The 20,592-nt window shown below is 39.6% G+C and overlaps 1 protein-coding gene across 1 annotated transcript; it reads left to right on the plus strand.

Moving 5' to 3' along the window:
* Positions 1-44: 44 nt before the first annotated feature.
* On the plus strand, positions 45-19,909 carry PEX3 (peroxisomal biogenesis factor 3). Its single transcript, XM_083856277.1, has 12 exons — positions 45-165; positions 7,172-7,303; positions 8,646-8,727; positions 12,634-12,677; positions 13,774-13,898; positions 15,228-15,294; positions 15,392-15,446; positions 15,708-15,864; positions 16,982-17,052; positions 17,869-17,991; positions 19,140-19,236; positions 19,631-19,909. The coding sequence occupies exons 1-12, from the start codon at positions 93-95 to the stop codon at positions 19,712-19,714; spliced, it is 1,110 nt and encodes a 369-aa protein (XP_083712403.1). The 5' UTR covers positions 45-92; the 3' UTR covers positions 19,715-19,909.
* The last annotated feature ends 683 nt before the right edge of the window (positions 19,910-20,592 follow it).

Here is a 20,592-nt window from a genome sequence, read left to right on the forward strand (position 1 = left end):
TTCCGGGGCAGCGCGGGCGGGGCCGCCGCCGCTCCGCCCCTTCCGCCGCCGCCGGGAGCCCAGGGGCGGCCGGGCCGCGCCGGGCTCGCAGGATGCTCCGGTCGCTCTGGAGTTTCCTTAAGCGGCACAAGAAGAAATGCCTGGCCCTCGGCACCTTCCTTGGCGGTGAGTGCCCGGGCGAGGGCCGGGGGCGATGGTGGGAGGGGAACGCGGAGCGCTCCGGGCTCCCTCCCCCGGGGAGGCCCCGAGGAGCCCCCAGGGCCCGGCGGGTCCTGCCCTGCCCGGGGAGGCTCCGTGCCCCGGGCCTGCCCCATGAGGGCACCGCAGTGCTCCCGCCCTCCGCCGGGAGAGCCCCGGGCCGGCAGGACTTTCCCCGGGGCAGGGAGGGGATCTGCGTGTGTCCCTTAAGCCCCAAAGGGCAGGAATTGGAGTGCCGGGTGCTCTTACGGAGGGCGATCGCGTTACTTTGAAAGAGCATTGGAGTGCGCGAAGTGTGGGTGACACGTGTGTTGTTTTTGGGATGGAGGCTGGAAACCTCCACTTCCATATGTAACTTGTGTCTTGAGGTGAAGTGTCAAACATCACAGAATCGATTGGGTTGGAAAAAAGATCACGGAGTCCAACCTGTTACCGAACACCCCCTTGTCAACCAGACCATGGCACTGAGTGCCACAGCCAGTCTTTCTTAAACACCTCCGGGGATGGCGATTCCACCACCTCCCTGGGCAGCCCATTCCAGTGTCTAATCACCCGTTTTGTGAAGAAATTCCTCCTAATGTCATACCTGAACCTCTTCTGGTGCACGTTATGACTGTGTGCTCTTGTTCTGTCACTTCTTACCTGGGAGAAGAGACCGACACCACCTACAAACTCCTTTCAGGTGTTTGTAGAGTGATGAGGTTCCCCCGAGTCTCCTTTTCTCTGGACTAAACACCCCCAGCTCCCCAGCCAGAGACCCTTTATAGGACATGTGCTCCAGACCTTTCAGCAGCTTTGTTGCCCTTCTCTGGACAAATATAGATTAGTTGCAGACACAAAACTTTCACAGAGAGGATTTGCATTAATTATTCAAGCACTTTCTCCCTTAAGGCTCTTGTTGAACCTGTCGGGTGGTTATAGTCTAGTAAGCTCCACCTTCCCTTGAAGTTTTTACTGGGTTGTTTTTAGTTGGAAATGGATTTAAAAGAGCACATTGGATCTGTCTCTCTGTTTAATTATGAAATGCATAGCTGTGCAGCTGGAGATTAGATACTCCTCAAAAGGCACAGCCGTGTCTTTGTGCACTCAGTCGTCAAATGTACTTATATCCAATGTAAATGACACAGAACTGGGACTTGCCTGAACAGTTGAATGTTCTGAAGGCTACAGGGTGCTTGTAGTATGTTTTGTCATATGTTCAGGTGAAGTCCCCTGTGAAGGTGAATTGTATTTACTTCAGGCTTGCCTTGGTTCTTGTGTTGTCTGCATTCTTTCATCATTAATTCCTTCAGTGGTTTTCCAAAGGGTGCCAATTAATCCATGATAACAGGCTGGATGATGGTTACTGCAGTGCTGGTCAGACTGCCCTTCCAGTTCTCCCCCTCACCTGCAGGTCTTGTGGCTCTGCAAGTGCAGCACTGTCACATTTACCACCACACTTGCAGCCCACTGTGTTATTATTTGAGCAGATACGTGGATCTGCACCTTTTCCGGGTTGAGTGAAGGTGGCTCGTCCACCTAAGTCACAATCGGTAATTCTGCACCAAATTAGACGGAACTAAGACGCAGTCATGAGCACGGCACGTGGAGTGTGGAGCGGAGAACACCACGGGAAGTCCACTGCAGTGTTGTTGTGTGCTGCCAGTGACATGGCCCTGTACAGACGACCCTGCCTGTGGAGGGGAGCACGGAGGGTGGGCTCCACTACCCCCACAGATCTGCACCACTCGACTCGACCCCCCTGGGCTGTGACCAGCGCGGAGCCCCCGCAGTGACAGGAGGCAGCACGGCCAGGCTCGCCCCCTCCCCGCTAGATGGAATGGCATCCGGCCACAACCAGGGCAGTTATCGGGGCTCACAGCCCTTCTGCAGTTACCTGAATTGATGCCTGTCCTCCTCCAAACACAGAGGTCAACCAGGCTGGCCCTGATAGGCCCTGTCACACTCACTCAAGGTGAGGGGTCCTGAGAGCCATGGCAGCGCTGTCCCCGAGTGCCGCCCGTGTTACCCAGCATCACCACCCCCTGGGCACAGGGACTGGCGGCCCATGGCACAGGACCTTGGCCCACAATCACACAGGATTTACCCTTGGCACAAGCTTTTGCATCAGAAAGGTACTACCCAGTGGGTGATGAAACCACTCAATAGGGTGGGAATGCCCGGTTCAGGGTGGTCACCCTGTGCAGGGTGACTGTGGGGAGGCACCACCTCTGCAGCTGAGCCCAGGCAGCAACACATCATCCAGTCTTAAGAAAGTCATAGTTACTTTTACACGCCAGGCTGTCATCTGGAAGACGTTCTCCTTCCCCTTCAACTCTCTGTGTGAGAGTGGTGGGTGGACAAATAGAAATAGTAAAAAAAATCACTTCTCCCAGCTTCAACGCGTAAACATGGATCAATTCCCAAACTGAGAGGCAGATACCTGGGAACTTGTGGCTCTCATATCCTGAAATCTTAAATTCCTCGTGTATTAAAAGCCTTCTGCTAGCCTGCAAACCAACCTAACATGACTGAGTTTGCAGTTTGTTCCTTGTGATTGGTGTTGTTTATATACAGCTCAGTGTCACTTTCACTACTGACTGGATGAAGTGTGCTTAAAATAGTAATTATAGATTAAAATAATGTCATTTAAAGAATTACAAAAAAAAAAACCAAACAACCAAAACAAAACAAAAAACCAAAAAAAACCCACCCACACACACACACACACAAAAAAAAAAAAAAAGCCTCCTCCCCCAAAAATAAAGCAACCCAAGATGCTCTTTTTCTAATAAGCATTTCAACTTCTGACTGAAAATATTAAACTATGCTATCATTTTCTGCAGCATGGATCAATCATCTATTCCTTTAGGCCATGTAGTAATTGAGGACTGTGGAGAATTGCTTTTTATGTATTTGAGACCGAAGTAAATCTGGGCTTCCACAAGCAGTAAACATCATTAGCTGCCACCAGCAGCAACTTTGCACCGTGGTATTTTAAGGGAGGCAGGGAGATGGACTGAATTACTGCAGAGTGCTGCTTTATAGCTGTTCAGCAGCTGAATCTTGAGTGCTTTTGTCGTCTACATAGTTATGGATCAGACCTTAGAAAAAACTCCACAAGCTATGGTGATGCCACCACCAGTGAATCAGAACTCTGAGATCTGTGGTAGATTCTCCAGAAAATACTGCCAGATCTTCAAAGATGGAATGCAACTTTACACACTGCTTTTAAATGAAGACAGAATATTTGGAAGTGGCTGGATGATTTAAGGAAAGCATCCAAATCTGCTGATTAAATAGCAGAGCCTGGACTCTACATTTGGTGTTTTTTTAAGAGCTGCAGGTACATTTTCCGGGAAAATGGGACATCACAAGATTTAATGATTTTAAGTCCTTAACTGGCATACAGTCAGAGATTAATGTGAATATTTAATGATTCATTAGACAGTCCAGAAGAGCCCCTACATTATTGCTGGTACTGTATTTTATCAGCGTCGTGTTACTGAATTACTGCACCAAAATCAGAGTTGGTTGGTAACTTTTCCATTCTTTACTGAAATGGATTCCATATGTGTTATCAGTGGCAATTTCTCTCAATCCCAACACTATAACAGATTTTACTGCTTATGAAGATACAAATCTCGCGAAATAAGAGCCCAAATTGAGGGAAAAAGCAACTGAAAAATACATGTAACTTCCCCTTAACCACAGAGCAGGCTTGAAAAGGCCTCACCTTTGCAAAGACTCTGTACAAACCCTTTCTTTAGAAGTTGTTTCTTTAACAATATAAAATACTCTGCATAATGAAAAGACGTAAATCTCTTCTAGCAAGCAAAATCTAGTGGTCTAGGATCAAACCCACTAGAAATGTGGAAAGTAGAGAGAGAGAGAGCATGATGGAGCTGCCAGGACACATCATGTTCACGTGTTTATGGGATAGTTTGATTAAAGTAGTTTTTATCTCAGTCCTCAGCATTCAAGGTAGATTTCAGTAGATATTACAAAATGATTCACCATTGAAATTCTGTTGCTGCAGTGGAAGAACAAGCTCAGGGTGTGTCTGCAATGTATGGTTCTGATTTCAGTGGTGCATTAATTATTGCTGAATTTCATCTGTTGCAACCTTTGGCTTGCAGAAAAAGCATTTCAGTTCAGAAATCTCTGTGCTTAGCAGAGAAAGTTGGCTTGGTTTGTGAGTAAGCCAACCCCCTGGCTGGCAGCTCCTTGAAACGTCTCACAAGCCAGAGACTTGCAGAGGCTCCAGTGCTGTTCTCAGGAATGAGTGCAGTGGGCAGAAGTTCATTGTCACAGCTGAGACTTGATGTTCCCAAGTGAAGTTCTGTGTCCTCCACGGGACTTGAGACAAGCCATGCAGTTGGTAACAGAGAGAGTCTGCTGCTGGCAGCCAGACCTCGAGCTTACTGTTGTTTGCTGGGTTTGCTTAAGGTGGGCAGGTGAGTGGCTCAGCTTTTACTTTGGTTAACTTCTAATGCTTCACATTCTAAAGAGGATAATCCTGGATTAAGCAACATCTGTTAATAGTGGGTCAAAGTTCTACCTTAGTTCAGGGAAGGGAGGGAGAAACTTAGTAGCTGGTGTTGCATTGATATAGACAAGTGTTTTTGTCTGGAGACTCCTTGTTAAACCTGGATGACAGCTACTGCAACTTTGTACCCTCACAGGCCACAGCAGCTCTTAGTACAGAGTAGGCACACAGCCTTAACAAGCAGGTGTTGAGCAATTAGCTGTCTCAGTCTCAAAGCTGCTGCTCCTGTACATCACTCCAGGGCATACACATGATTCTTCTTGAGCTGTTTGTGTGTCTGTTATGACCTGTCTGCATTCAGGAAGGGTCTTTTTTTATATTTATGACTTTTCTGCAACAATACCTGGAGTTAACAGGATTTATTTTGGGGTGTAGGGAAAGTAAACAAAAGTATATGTTAATGCAATGTGAAAAATGTAGTGGGTTAAAATGATTGGAAGAATCTTGTGTTCAAGAATTGATCACTAATGCTAAAAAGAATGTTTCTATTTCAGTATGTTATCTGAAGAAGAAACAGTAACCTGATAGTTGTATTCTAAATAGATATTCTTGGCAGGAATTGGTAACATTGTAGATGAAAATAATGTTGATTGTGAAGTCTCATTTTTGTTGACAGTTTAATGGTGGAATCACATTTTTGTACATGGACCCATAATATTAAAGTTTGCATCTAATGAAGTAAATATTCCTTGTGGCAAATGGGTAGTCTGCCTAAAGGCTGATGTGAGGGACTTACCCATTTCTATTTTATGATGCTTTTGGGAAATGGAAGTGAATGGTTGTTCCAGACTGGTCTGGCTTGTAGTTGCCTGTGAGCAAACATAATGCTGGTATGAATAGCCAGATTTTTTTTATGCAACTATGGACATTGGAGCACAAAGTTGACAAGGCTTTTCAAACATTGATGGCAGTTTTGGGGAATAAATTGGAAGGTTTTAATACCTAAAAATGTAGCTGAATTCAAAAACTTGGGAAGTTTGGGTTTGTTTATGGGGTTTGTGTGTTTGTTTGGTTTTTGTTGGGTTTTTGTTTGTTTGGGATTTTCTGTTGTTGTTTTCGTGGATTTGGTTAATAAAATTAATTTTGAAACTTTCAGCTTTCAGCAACTGTTAATTGCCTCTTTTGCTCCAATATTGGCTTCTAAATGTGAAAATTGAACTTTGAAGAAAATTTTGTGTTTACAACTTTAGAAAGTACTTTGAGGAAAAAAAATAAAATTCTTGATTTGTTATTCAGATTTCTGCTGTGCGCTGTTATTGACCTAACAGATTTGGAGCTGGCTCTCCACAGAGAACCTTCAGTAGTTATAATATTAGTCCACACAGACAGAAGATGATTAACTTGTACAATAGTCTTTTCTTGCATGGGCTTATTCCTCCCTTATCTCTGTGCCCCCTCCAAATGTTTCATGAGAGAACGCGGGAAGCGCGGGTTACACACCTAAGTAGGAAAGTGCTGCTGCCAGTGCATACAGGAGGCAGCAGATGGACCTGACACACAGGAGGTGCTATAAGAAGGCCTGGCTGAAGGGGGAGAAATTAATGGAAAGCAGCCTACAGTGGGCAAAGGTGCTGAGGATAAGCTGAGGAGGTGTAGTGGTATCTGGAGGAATGGCTTAGAAAAGGGGGCAGAGATGAGGAAAGATGGGAAGAAGGCTGTGGGCAGCCTGGATAAATATCTGAACTCCCGGAGATATGGAACAAGCAGTTGGGGGAAACTTCAGAGGGATGCATATTGGAAAGGTGAAAATGCAAAGCAAAGATTTTTGGCGTGTCTTTATGGAAATGAAGATTCATAGTGAGACCGATGGGGGATGGTCAGACCCTCAAGAGAAGAGTGTGGCTGGAAAGTAGGAACCAGGTGTGGTAAAAAAAGAGCCCCATTGAAACTGAGTCAAGCCCCATTGAAACGAAAGTTCTTTCTATAGAGGTTTCAGGACCAAATGAAGGAAATGTTGATCTATAACATTTTTTCTCATATATGATCTTTAGTACTTAACTTCTACTAATTTAAGAAATGCATCTTTTAAAAATTTTAATTTTTTATCAATCTCTAGACCTAGATATTTCTCTATTTGTTTTCTCTGTCCTTTGTTTTTCTTGCCCTACATTGCTTCTCTTTTTTGTTTCTGTCTCTTCAGTACTAGTTGTTCACATTGCAGTAGTACCAAAAAAGTCTTCTGTGAATGGCAAGAGACCTCTTCCCAGGAAAGTTTCTTCTACTGATTCAAGTTATAAGCCTTGACATTTTAATTAATTTTGAAAACATTCTTTCTGAGTATTGCTTTGCCAATAATTATTAAAATACTCAAGACCTTATATTAAAAAAAACCCAAACAAATCAACAAACCAGCAACGCTATGCACCCTTAAGCTTTAAAATAAAGGGTTTAAGGGCTCTTTCTCACTTTTTAAAATCACCTTCTAATATAGCTATTTCTCTATAGGAGTCTATTTACTGGGAAAATATGGGCAGAAGAAAATCAGAGAAATCCAGGAGCGGGAGGCAGCTGAGTACATTGCCCAAGCACGAAGGCAGTACCACTTTGAGAGTAATCAGAGGACGTGCAATATGACAGGTAAGATAAGGAAATATCTACTCTTTTAGATAAAGGGGAGGTGTTTGGGGATTTATGCTACACATTGTCAGGATAGAAGAGGAATAAGAAATGTAAGTAAATTCAAAATCTTGATTAAATACTGGTGCATAAGTAGAGTTGTTCTGCAAATAAAGAGGGTCTGAACAGTAGAAGATTAAAGGGATTTTAGGGAACATCTGAACCCGTATCATCAATAAATGTGCAAGTATACATGCAGGTTACAATTTTTTGTCACTTCAGGACCCTTTTGCCTTAAACTGCATTTGGTATTGAGGTGTGAAACAGCATTTAGATTCAAACAATACTAAATTTGCAGCAGGATTATTTTATTCATTATAGCACATTGTTAGTAAGCTATGTGGAGAGCTTGGTGGGTAAGCTTCTTTTTAATACCAAGCACATCAACCCATCAGTTTCCTACACAGGTAGAAGGTACCTGACTAGCTGGGAGAGCAAAAAGTGAAAGTACTTTTTCTTACAGCACCAGTCTTAGGATTTTTGGAAAGGAGATCACAGAGAAGAATTTTAACAAATTCTTTGCCATTGTAAATACAGGCCATTCAAAACTATTTTTATTGAACAAATTAGGCAGTATTTTCTCCTCTGTTGAAATTTGTAATGGCTTCTTGTGTGGCTGTAAGTCCATCCTGTTTACCCTGACCAATTAGTATTTAATTTTCATCTTTTTCATTTTGTACTGCTGGGAGTGATCTTGCTGCGAGGACTAGGTTTTTCTTTGCCCTTCTTTGTACAAAGTATCTTATATTTGGCAGCATGCATTCCTGACAAGATTTTTCATGCTTTGTTCTTAGTATTTATCATGTTTTTCATTTCCTGTTCCTGTCATATAACAGCACATCAGACATTGTTCTGAGAGTAAAAGATTTTTTCACCACTAGCTTTCTCTCATTTATAATATACCTTTCTCGGGTTCTCTTGCTGGAAAAAACAAACCTCAGATCTTTTTTCCTTCTCACTGGGAGAAATGCAGCAGTGTAGGTTTTTGCCAGGTTTTCTTCTGGGGAGTTGGAGGCATGTGATGTGAATACACATCTGCAGCTGGAGCCAGTAAAACCACACGGTCACATAAGGGCAGCATTGTGCCCCAGCTCCTGAGAGGCACACAGGTTATTGCCCTTCTGAGTACTCCCTGGGTTTCCTATTTTGCTTGTCTTCCCAATTTTGCCTGTTGAGCAATGGGGTGTACATCCTATAGGAGCTACTGTGTGTGAGCTGAGGATGGGTTTGTAATGAGGTTTGGTTTTTTTCGTTGATGTTGACAGGATTTGTTGTTTGTTTGTTTGTTTTCTTTTAATAACAGTATTGTCAATGCTTCCAACATTGAGGGATGCCTTAATGCATCAGTTAAATTCTGAGAGTCTCACATCTCTTCTTAAAAATAGGTAAGACTGTCTTAAATGTGTTGAGCTCCACTTGTTTTGATGACAAGTTTTTTTCAAATTATATAATGTAGAGAGAATGCAGAATTTTGGTTTAGTGTCCCATTGAATCATTAGTCCTAAGGTATTTTGAAATCTTAATGTAAATATTTTGTCATGTTAGATGTATTTTGATAGGTATGGCTGGCATTTTCCAAAAATTATAGGAAATAATACTTCCTTTAAGCTGCTGCAGTGAGAGCCATGATTTTTGTTGAAATGGTTATGGGATGGGTAGATAAAAGTACTTGGAGAATCTAGTCCTCTCTTAAACAGAATATTTTGACTGAGTTGTTGGTGTTGTGTTTGTAAAAGTGTTTATGTGATTTTACCAAGTTCAGACATGAGTAGTAGTGGAAAGTATCCAAGATGAGATTGCAAATGCGTGTAAGCGATGAAAAGTAATTTTTAAAATTTTATTTTTGAAGTAGAATGAATAGGGACATGTCATACATTAACAGAAATGCTTTCCTGTCAGAAAACACTTTGGAATTCCTTACAACTGCAGGAACAAATAGCCTGTTTTTGAATGCATAAAGTGCATAATAGCATACCTTAAATGTAAATTGCTTGGCATATGGCACAGAGTAAAAGTGCTACGTAGGCAATTAACACAGGATTTCTGACTCCCTCTAGACTGTCTTTCTAGTCTACCTCCCACTAGTTTATTTATACAGCTATAAGTTCAGCTGTCCAGCATTTGATAAAAATTATCACGACAGAGCAGCCTGATTTAAAGGGGAAACTGCAGCCTGAATGATGTTTTTATTATAAATTCTCTGAGTATTTGCAACTGTTGTTGAAAATTATTTACCCCAAACAATAAGAAACTGGGAAAGGTTAATTTTAATGGAATAAATTTATTTATCATAAAGAAGTCTTATACAATGAATAAATTAAACTGAATGAACAAAAGTGCTTGTGAATCACCAGATACGTCATCTGAACTGTGCAACAAATAGTCTGCAACAATATGTAATCCTTTTTTCACTGGTGAAGACATATAATACCTTAGACTGCTCTCTGTAGCAAGCATTCTTTTATCAAGATACACCTGCTGTCTCTAAATTGTTTGACCAGTTGAAATACTGTGGGGGTACATTGATGCACCTCTGAGTTCCAACAATCCTAGTGAAAATAGAGATTAGGCTTTTTTGTTGTTATTGGTATGCACTTATGAAAACAAAAATTTTTTTTAACACTGGCTACATGCAACATTCTGTAAGCATAGATGGCCATTTAAAGTGTACCTTACAGTGGAATTTGTGTCTTAATTCTTCTTATTTTACCTACACTGAGGAAGTTTTAACTGGATGCTTGAAAGTTTTGAACTGAAATGTAGGGAAGGGGTTGTGAAAGCACAGATAATGGAATCAGACATCAAAGCTCACTCCACTTTGAAGTGATTCTTTGAAGAATCTCTGCTATGCATAGAGGTATCGATTTCCTCGCTTTCCACTTCCATTTGAGAAGATCAATCAAATGGCTTCAGACCCTTGAGTGCTGTTGTTGAATATACAAAAGAGCAGATGTGGAGATTTACCTTACTTTATATCCTTGAAGATGTATTATTTTTCTCACATAATCTGTGCTGTGGCTTAACATGTTATGGATCTATGTTATCGTTTGTTACAGATCATACTATGCCTTAGGTGATCTCCTTTAACTTAAAATCCACTCACATCCTTAAATATGGGGTGGCCAGTGGTCCGCTGGGGGTGTAAGGAGGCTGAAATCTTCAGACCTCCATAGAAAATTTTGAAGAGGGAACAGCATCCAAGACCACAGATGTTCTTGCTTGATCTGTCCTCCACTTTCTAAAGCCCAGTGATTGGATAAGATAAAGTGAAGTCCCTCCTTCTGCAGCCTTGCAGATGTTGCACATCTCCCACCTCTTCAGCACTTAGCTTTATTCCAAACCTCTGCTTTCTGTTTGCATTGCCCTTTGCTTCCAAAGTGAGAACAGCCTTCCAAATAAATAAATGTGAAGTAAAAGTTAAGTTTTGGGTAGCAACTGAGTCTCAGTTAGTTGCAGGATGTCACCTTGATCTTTTTCAGCCTTCTAATGTTTGCATTTTTGTAGTGGAGTTTCTCACAGATTTTCATGCAAACAAAGTGATGTTATTGTAAACTGTCCTTCTTGTTTATCATTCTTCTCTTGAGGAGGGACAATTGATGGACTTCTAGTTTGACCAGTGTGGTTGGAGAGGTGACAACCTCATCCTCCAATCCATGGTCATTGTCCAAAATCTATATAAACCGAAGTAGAAAAATAAACTTCCCTCTTTTTGCCCTGACGACTTGAATGTGTGTATGTCATTTGTTTTGTGTCCTGTAGCAACAGCAGAAGATGAAGACTGAAAAATTAATTTCCACTGTTAGGCTTAATACTTGTAGGCTTTAACTGTTGTCTGGCTGCTGCCTCGCATTGTAAGGAGAAGCTCTGTAAGCATGAGCTCTAGAAAAATGTTTTGTTGTAATACATACAAGTATAGTTGGCTGATGAGGTATGGCTTCTCTATATGTCTTCATTCTGCATGAAGAACTTACCCCTGATAAATAACAACTGTAAGTCCTGTTATATGTTTTATGTAGAAATATTACAGTGGTTTTTTTTTTTTTACAAAGTCCTTCCTTTGTTTGGTTTTAGCAAAGCTTTAAAAACTTGCATAGAGTAGCTTGCAAAAGGTGTGTGGATTGGTCCTATGTTTGCCATGGATTTGTGTATCTCTTTCAGCTATTGTTTATTTGATCTGTCTCATTAGTTTTCAGAGTTGTAGACTTAATAGTTTATTGAATCAGTTTACTTGCATTATTTGATAGTGGTGAAAATATTTTTTTTTTGTTTATGTAAGTGATAGAGTGTTCAAACTAACACCAAAGTGCACGTTGTGCCTGTAAAGAGAAATGATCTCTGGTGAGAAATGCTGGTGTTTTGGGTGAGCTTTTTTTTAATAAACCAGGTTACTGTAAAGTATATGTTAATTTGAACTCTTGGCTGTACGTGTTAATTCTGATCCTAAGAAATTACCAGATTTTCCCAAAGTGACTTTTACAATATCTATCTTCCAAAATAGACATACAGTAGCCATTTTTACTGACACCGCTTAACAGGTGAGAATGGCTGGTGAAAATTTTGGATGGTTAGCTTGCTCTTATTCCTGCTGCTGCTGCTGTATTGCTAAGATTACCTCTGGATATTAGTTATAAATGTGCAATGTACTTCAGGCAGTTCAGGTGTATCTATGCAATCTACAGTCTTGCTTTGTTGACTGCAGAATATAAACTTCTAGAAATTGGTCAGGTCAAAAGAGTGAACACATTTCAACAAAAAAGGTCAACATGTATTGATGTGAATGGTGCAAGACTTTCTTTCCACAGATGGTTGTGATCACTTTGGTTTCTGATGATCAAATATGAACTTTAAACACATCAGGCAATGTAAATCTTGCAAGAACGTAGGACAAGGAAAATCTGATCCTGCATTTATTACACACGAGAGATCCTGCTGAATTGAGTCGACATTAAATATAGAGTCAAGGCCCCAGAAAAGGCCACTTTATACCATCAGTGGCTTTATCTGACTGCATACTGTAGTCAAAACTGATCATGTAAGTGTGTAATTGACATCACTAAATGCTACATTTATACATTAAAGTTGGAATATCTTTTCTCTGCCTTTATAATGTGTTGTTTATATACTGCTTTCTTAAATGAGGCCTTTCTTGAATGAGAGATAGACCTGGGTATGATTTGAAAAATTATCATAGCTAAATAAATTTGCCTTGGAGCACTGCTATGTCACTTAACATACTTGTTAATTTCCAAGTCAAGTATAATTCTTAATATTTCCATTTATTTTTCCCACAGGCCAGCAAACAAGTTAGAAATATGGGAGGATTTAAAGATTATAAGTAAGTGGAAATGAAAGATTATATCTGCATAATTAGTGTAGATTTAAAATGTCTTTAACGCCATTTAAAACAAACTTTACTCTGGGTTGTTTGATTAGATATGAAGATAGCATAACACACATGGCAAACCTCCTCCCTACCCCTGCACCCCCAAAACTTTTCATAAAGGAACTTTCCTTAGCCCCATGGGAACTTAGGAGACCAAGGTGAAGAATTTTATTGGCCTTCCTGCTACTCTATTCAGTAAAACTTAGTGAGACCTTTCTGTGCCATTGCAATAAAATGAAACTAGTTTCAGAAATTCTATGCTGGATATAATGGAAATTCAATCAGAAATGTTGGTCAGCCCTTACATGGCCAGCAGTTCCCTCTTTTTGACCCTGTTGGACAGAACCACTATAGCAGAGGTCATGAAGCCTTTGGATCATCTTCTTATTTTTTGGCTGCTGGAAGCAGTGGAACAGAAGAAAAAAGTAAACTCAGATAATTTTGCAGTGAAATTCTGCTGTTCTGTCTTTGCTTCCTTTTGTTTTTTTTCTCCTTTTCATAACACCTTTACAGATCCTACTTTTGATCTGACTCCTTTCTTCCCTTCTGTATCTATTCATGATGCTTCTTCGACACACCCTCATTGCCTACTGGCTGGTAGCTGATGCTCATTTTAATTTTCCTTCTTTAGATCTTAGCTGCTTCTGTCTTAGGTAACATTTTTGACAAGCTGCAATTTTGTCTGAATTGCATGATGAGGGCTAACATGGACTGCATTTCCTGGCATAATGAAGAAAGATTATTTGACACTAAACATTTTCCTTCTGCGACAACTTGTACGATTTTTGTTTTCTCAAAATAACTTGTGTAATGTGCAAAATGATATTAATATAGGACTTTAAATGAGACACTTTAGATGTAGATCCATCACATCAGACTCATGACCATGTTGGGTATGTGTTGTGAAAACATGTTATGACAACCAGCGAGAGAAATGTGACTGCATATTTAAAAGTAATCAGCACTTCTGAGTCTTGGAGAGCTCTCCCTCCCCTTGACTCATCCTTATTTCCCTGGCTTTGCAGTGACTGTGTTTTGTGTCCCCAAGGTTTCACACGCAGCATTGTGGCTGTGTACAGCACCTGTATGCTGGTGGTTCTCCTGCGCGTGCAGCTGAACATCATTGGCGGTTACATCTACCTGGATAACGCCGCGCTCGGCAAGAACGGCACCGTAAGTGTTTGCTTTGTGTCAAACGTGGCACTTGCACTTCCTTGGAAGGGAAAGGATTATTTGGTGAGATGAAAAGGGCATGGCTTATGATTATTGGAATGAAACCAAAGGTCCTTACAAGAGTGGAGTACATGGAAGCATTACTGGCACTACAATACATTGATGTCCTTTAATAACATCTAAATTTGGACGATGTGATGATACTGTTGCTTACCTGAATACCAGCAGTATTGGAGAATGCCTTTTGTCTGCATTTGTCTTGCTTAAAGAAGGCTGCTTTCTATCTAAACACCAACATGAAATAATTTCTTTGCTTTGATTTTTTGTGAAATGGTAATACCATGTGAATGATTTGAGATATGTAAGCAAAGGTATATATATTATTAGGTCATAATACATACATTAATTCCTCCAGTTAAATTTTTCTGAGGTTAAAGAAGAAAAATGTTGTCTTTGAAATTTTGACTATTTGGTTTAACTCCAAAAGGCCACCTACCTAAATGTCTATTGGTAAGGACAAGCAAGGTCTTTTGTTGATATAGTGTATAAAAATAAAATAAATAAAAATAGATCTCTCCCCAGTAAGCAAGTACCCATTTGTAGAGAGTGGGGCCTGCAAATTGCTGGATGGCTCATCTAAAAAAAAAAATGCAAACGAGCTGATTAGTTCTCATCTGCCCCCCTGTGATAGCTCCTGGTGAGCATCAAGGAACAGCATGTCAAGGCAGGATGCAGAAAAGCTTTCAGTAGGAAGGCCAGAGTTGACTGAGGTAGTACTTCATTTTATAAAACCTGTAAAAGCTGTTTTAGAAGGGCAAGATGAGTTTGAACTAGAAACATGTTTCCTTTCTGTTAGTTTTGCAATAGAGAAATGGGTTGACAGGGCCAACTGTGAGGCATTCCATCGGGACAAACTGGAATCCTGTCTTGGGTTTCTGAAAGCTTTTCTGTCAGATAAGCTTTTATTAGGTTTCAGCATAAATAACTTACTCCACTAGGTTTAATTTCTGGGGTAGTGGAGAGTCTAGTTTAACCTGCAATGCAGGTTTTTAAGAGACTTTCCTTTAAGTGAATGAAAAGTGAAAGATTTTTTTCTGTGCCACTGAGGATGGAAGAGGGATCTGTATAGGTTTGAAGAAAAGAATGCCAAAAGACTTATGACAAATCCAGGGGTTGTTGGGCAGGAAGAGTCATTACAAAGTTGAAGAGAGTGTGGTAATCTGTTTGCTGAAGAGTAATAAAAGATTAAGGAAATAATTTTTGAAACTATTTCTGCATTGTTCTCTACCGTTGACATGTTACAGAACTGTTGGGTTTTTTCCCCCACAGACACCACTGGCTCCCCCTGAAGTCCAGCAGCAATATTTATCAAGCATTCAGCACCTTTTAGGAGATGGTATGGTGCTTATTATGAGCTAATTACCCTTATAAAATTCTACTTTTTTTGAGACTTGAACAGTTCATTAGAATATTTTTTACTTTCTTCCTTTTAGGATTGACTGAGTTAATAACTATTGTCAAACAAGCTGTCCATAAAGTTTTTGGAAGGTAAGAGCCTGTACTTCTCTGTGGTTAGCTTTAAAGTTTTATTGTGATGGCTGTTCCCAAAATAAAGAGTCCTATAAGAATTGGGGGGGAAAAAAAAGCAGGCATATTGACTTTTTCAAAATGATGCTTTTATTATAGCAGGTTGTGTCTGCCAGTGCAAACCCACATAGCTGATTTGAGTCTTGTTACTTGTAAATATGGTATTGGTAGAAAGAGAAAGCAGCATTACTCATTTTGCAATCAACACTTTTTCCTTTCCAGTATTTCCCTTAAGCAGACCCTGTCTCTTCTGGAGCTGGAACAGAAACTTAAAGATATCAGGGAAGTAGTGGAACATAAAGATTCAGATCAGATTGCATCTTACTCTCCTTTATGTCATTATCTAATGCCAGATGAAGAAAACCCTTTGGCTAGCCAGGTACTTGATTCAGTTCCTTTCGCCTACCTTTTTTCATTCTGCTTTTTTTTCTTTGGTTGGGTTTTTTTTTTGTGTTTTTTTTTTTTTTTTTTTTTTTTTTTTTTTTTTTTTTTTTTTTTTTTTTTTTTTTTTTTTTTTTTTTTGTTGGTTTGGTTTGGTTTGGTTTGGTTTTTGTTTTGGGTTTTTTTGGGTTTGTGTTTTTTGTTTTTTTGTTTTGTTTTGTTTGTTTGTTTTTTGGTGTTGTGTTGTTTGTTTTGTTTTGTTTTGTTTTGTTTTGTTTTGTTTTTTGAGAAGGCAGGGTGCATAACAGTCCTCTAGTGTACCATGGCATCTGTGTCTTTAATAAATTGCAGAGCCTCTTCCATCATAAATCATGTCCTTATCCCTTCAATCTAGGCACAGTTGTATTTTCTTCAGATTTGATAGAAAACAAGTGTCACCCTCAGAATGTCAGCTTTGTGCTCAGAAATGCAGCCCAGTTACTGCCTTTAGCCTGTGAAAGAAGCTGTGACACAGCACAGCTTAACTCAGCGCTAAGATAAATTGTGTTGTCTGCACTTGTGTACTCGCAATATTCATGGAACGTTGGAGCATCTTGGCTGGTGCACAAGAAAATGGTGTGCTGAAGTCTTTTGGTGCTTTGGGCTAAAAAATGAGCAGGAGTCAAGAGAAAAGTGTATCTAATCTCAGTTGCAACATTAATTTCTTAAATTTTGTGAAGATGTTTGTCTCCATCCACACCACAGGCTGGAGAAAACTCATTCTTCACTTGTTGTTGCACTGGTGTAATGAGGAAACCTGGGCTTCAGTATGTGACTACATGCACTTACTGGTTTATCTGATATGCTGGGTTGATTTCAGTATTGAAGGTCAGACTTGGAAAAATGACTCCCTCAAATAGTCTGGTATTTCCTGCTAGTATTGTTTTTAGTTAAAAATCCTACACTGACCATTTAAAACACAAATTATAAAGAATCTGATTCACAACAATATTTTCTTTTGTATTTGACTTGTACATCTTGACTTAATTCCATGATACTCAACACTTCTAGTTCTACTCTTATTCTTATGGTTGCTGATGTCACTTACTAATAGTGTGTGTCTTTGGTTTTTCTAGGCCTGTGGACTCACAGAAAGAGACATTGCTACAATTAAATTACTGAATGAAACTAGAGATATGCTAGAAAGGTATAGAGAAATATGCTGTATTCACATTAAATCCTCCTTAAAACTTACTGTTTATGTAAGACAATTACTTTCATACAAAAAGCTGACAACTTTTCATTTGAGAAACGTGACGGTTCTGCATTAAATTTTTATATTTATCAGGTGTAGGCTGGAATTTTCAAAATTTGTGAGCTCTGAATCTTTTAAAGAAATAATGCTGCTTTAATGAGATACCCAAGATGTCCTTGGCAATCAGACCTATTATCTCTTCCTCACCCCTCTCTAGTTATGTAGGAACAGAGGAGTACTTCTCTTCTGCTAAAGCAGGGTAAATTGAGAGTAATTTTATTGGATTTATTTGCTTTGATAAAGTGAACACTGGTTTTGGCTTATTGGAATTTATTTTTAATGCATATTTTTGAGGGTGGTTGTATGTGTCCTTTTACCAGAGAGCTGGTAAAAGTGGGGCTGCTCTAATAAACATAGGATAGGAGGGAATTGAGACAAATGTCAAACTATTCTTACAGTTTACCTGCTAGGGATGTGGGGCACTTTAAGGTTAAGTCCCTTCTATGTTATTACTTAGTAAGAAAGAGAAGTGAGGAACGCTTCAGGTTTATCCGGATTTTAGTAATCTTAGGGTAGAGTTCAGGTTGTTGAGGGAGCTGGTGTTCCATGAGGTGGCAATGCTAGTGGCATTTGTCTGGCTCACACATTACCCGTGAGGGGAGGCACACCTGTAGCACTGAATACTTGCAGGGCTTTTTAGTTTGAAAAAGATTAAACCCAGGAATGAAACCTGTTTGTTTGTTTTTTTCTATTATTCTTTCTTTTCAGTCCAGACTTCAGTACAGTTTTGAGCACATGTTTAAATAGAGGGTTCAGTCGACTGCTGGACAATATGGCAGAATTTTTTAGACCTACTGAAAAGGACCTTTCTCAAAACAGCTCTGTAAATAGGTAAATATTTTCTTTTGTTGTGGTTCTCATGTCAGTAATGCTTTGAGTTCATAGTGAATTCCAAAAAGGCTTTTGATTTTCCTTCCTTCTTGGAGTTCTTGTGCTGGAAATATTCTTCTGCTTCTTGCTCTTCAAGGATCACTGCATTCTCCTCACTTTGGCCAAATAGGCAGCTAGAAGAATTCATGTTTCCTCCCACCCATAAAAACACTAGAATTAGGTGAGGTTCTTCCCCACCATTATTTGCAGACCTAGAAGTAGAGATCAGATGACCTGTACCTTCCATTTGCCTGGGTGCAGGCAGAGGGCCTTTTGGGCTGGCAGAGGTGCTCAGTGAGGCTGAGAGAAGGTGAGCCCTCCCCTGCAGCCCTTGAGCCCCAAGTGCCCCAGCCTCCATCAGTTACTGTGCCTTTCAAGGAAGGGGCACAGTCCTGATCTTCCAGTGACAGGGAGCCAAAGCAGCCCTTGGAGCTTTAGGTTTCACTGGTATGCAGATAAAATGCAGTAACATTCAGGATTTTCTACATTCTCCTAGAAGAATATTGAAAAATAACTTTTATTTTGAAATTAACTTTGGTTTTAAGCAGTGTGGTGAGAGCATTACAAATCCAAAAGCTGAGTTCAAATCCTTAAAATATTATTTCTCAATAATAATAATATTCAAATAATAAAATTAAAGCCTGTAATAATAACTGGGTTTATGCATGTTTATTTTAGTAACTATTGGCTTTCAGAGAGCATGTTTTAATTTAAATATATACTATTTACATCACTTAAAATACCCCAAAGTCTGTAGTTTGGCTATCTGCCTAAGCCTGGTTTAGTTTGAAATAGCATGAAATTGTAGACAGGCACTTCTTTGACCTGTCTACTTACACACACATGTAAAGACTCTGACTAAACCATATTTCTCTTGCATGAGAAGCAAGTGTGAAACTGTGCAATAGGAACATGAACTGGAATTGAATTGGTACTTCTCTATATTAAAGAAAAGCCTGGATGTGGAGAAAAAAACCCTTCATCCATACATTTTAGTTTGCAGTCTTCCAATTCTTACTTTTAAAGTGGTAATTACTTAGAACTCCATAATCACGATTTAGTGGCTTCATCTGTGTCAGAGCAGGTCAATATTTTTTCTTCTTTTGTAGTCTTTCCAGTGTCAGTCTTCCTTTAGCCAAGATAATTCCAATAATAAACGGACAGATCCATTCAGTATGCAGTGAAACACCCAGTCACTTTGTTCAGGTAAGAATCTGCCTTATTTACAATATCTCAAGTAAAATCTTTTGGTTTTGAAATTAATGTTGTATATTTCTTTCTAATATTTTGTTTAATTTCAGTGTTTTTAAATAATAAATTATTAAAATAATTGCCATAAACTTTTGGTCAATTTGTATTTTCCAAAAATACACTGTTTTTCTAGAACTTCTGTCTTCTGCTGAACGATGCAGAAGCACAGACTTCTTGTCTTGCCTTGGTTCTACTTGCAGGTCTGCTCCTAAACCTTTCTAAAGCAAGAAGTTTGAGTTGTGCCTGGGGGAATGCCAGGTGCTTTTCTTAGGAATTCTGTACTACAGCACCGGCAGAATAGTGGGGAATGTGTTTGATTAAGGAAGTTTATTTTATACGTTTCTTCCAGGACCTGCTGATGATGGAACAAGTGAAAGATTTTGCTGCTAATGTTTATGAAGCTTTTAGTACCCCTCAGCAACTAGAGAAATGACCTGCACATTTTTACAAATGGAAGGTGTATTTATAACAAATCCCTGGTGACTACTGATGAGACTCGGGTTAATTTTATAATGGTGTAGGAGTGGCAGAGCAGCAGAAAGAGCACTCTGAGGAAAGTGGGAGCGAGCCCATATTGTCTTCTAACCAAATTATGTTTCACCCATTAAAATATTCTTGTTGAAAGAAACATCATAAGTGAAGACTCTTCTGTTAAAAAAAATGATTAAACTCTCCTATAATTCCTTGGGTTGTTTTTATTGCATCTAAAAAGCATCTGGTGGCAGTATTACAGCACATTACTAAAAAAGCCTTGGGTTTTTTTGCCTGGGGTGTCTAAGTTCTTCTTTTGGGAAGAACTAATGATAGTGATCTAAGAATAGCTCAGAGCAGCAGAATGAAGTAATGATTTTTTCTTCTTCCCCCAGCTTTTTACTTCTATAAAGTAAATCTTTTTCCCCTTAACTTTGCAAATCTTGTTCCAAAATGTCTCATTCTTCAGAAAGCCTTTGCCAATGGATGCACATTCCCCTTGAAGAAGCTGGGGGTCTGCTCTCTCTGTTACTTAATACTAAAGGAATGTGTTTTTTTAGACATTCTCATGTTTATGCTGTTCAAACAGCTACACTGTACACATTACCTTGTAAATATTTTATCTTAATTTGTATTAATTTTGAGCCCAATTGTCTGTATTGTAATAAAATAATTTAATGTATCATTTGTGTGTGCAGTAACATTACTAGCAGGGAAGAGAAGAACGTGACCTGGCCAATCACTCAAAATCCTGAGAGTTGAAAGAGTAAATTTAACTTATACAGTACTAATTTTGCACTCACCAACATTACTCAGGGAAAAATAAACCTTTAGTCTCTA

Source organism: Zosterops lateralis (genome assembly GCF_965231275.1).
Source record: "Zosterops lateralis genome assembly, chromosome: 3".
Taxonomy (NCBI): Eukaryota; Metazoa; Chordata; class Aves; order Passeriformes; family Zosteropidae; genus Zosterops; species Zosterops lateralis.

Excerpts from the sequence above, each read along its gene's own strand:
- PEX3 (XM_083856277.1), top strand. The coding sequence starts at position 93 with ATGCTCCGGTCGCTCTGGAGTTTCCTTAAGCGGCACAAGAAGAAATGC. Across the intron at positions 15,295-15,391 it reads TCAGCACCTTTTAGGAGATG|GATTGACTGAGTTAATAACT; the intron begins GTATGGTGCTTA and ends TCTTCCTTTTAG. Across the intron at positions 15,447-15,707 it reads GTCCATAAAGTTTTTGGAAG|TATTTCCCTTAAGCAGACCC; the intron begins GTAAGAGCCTGT and ends TTTCCTTTCCAG.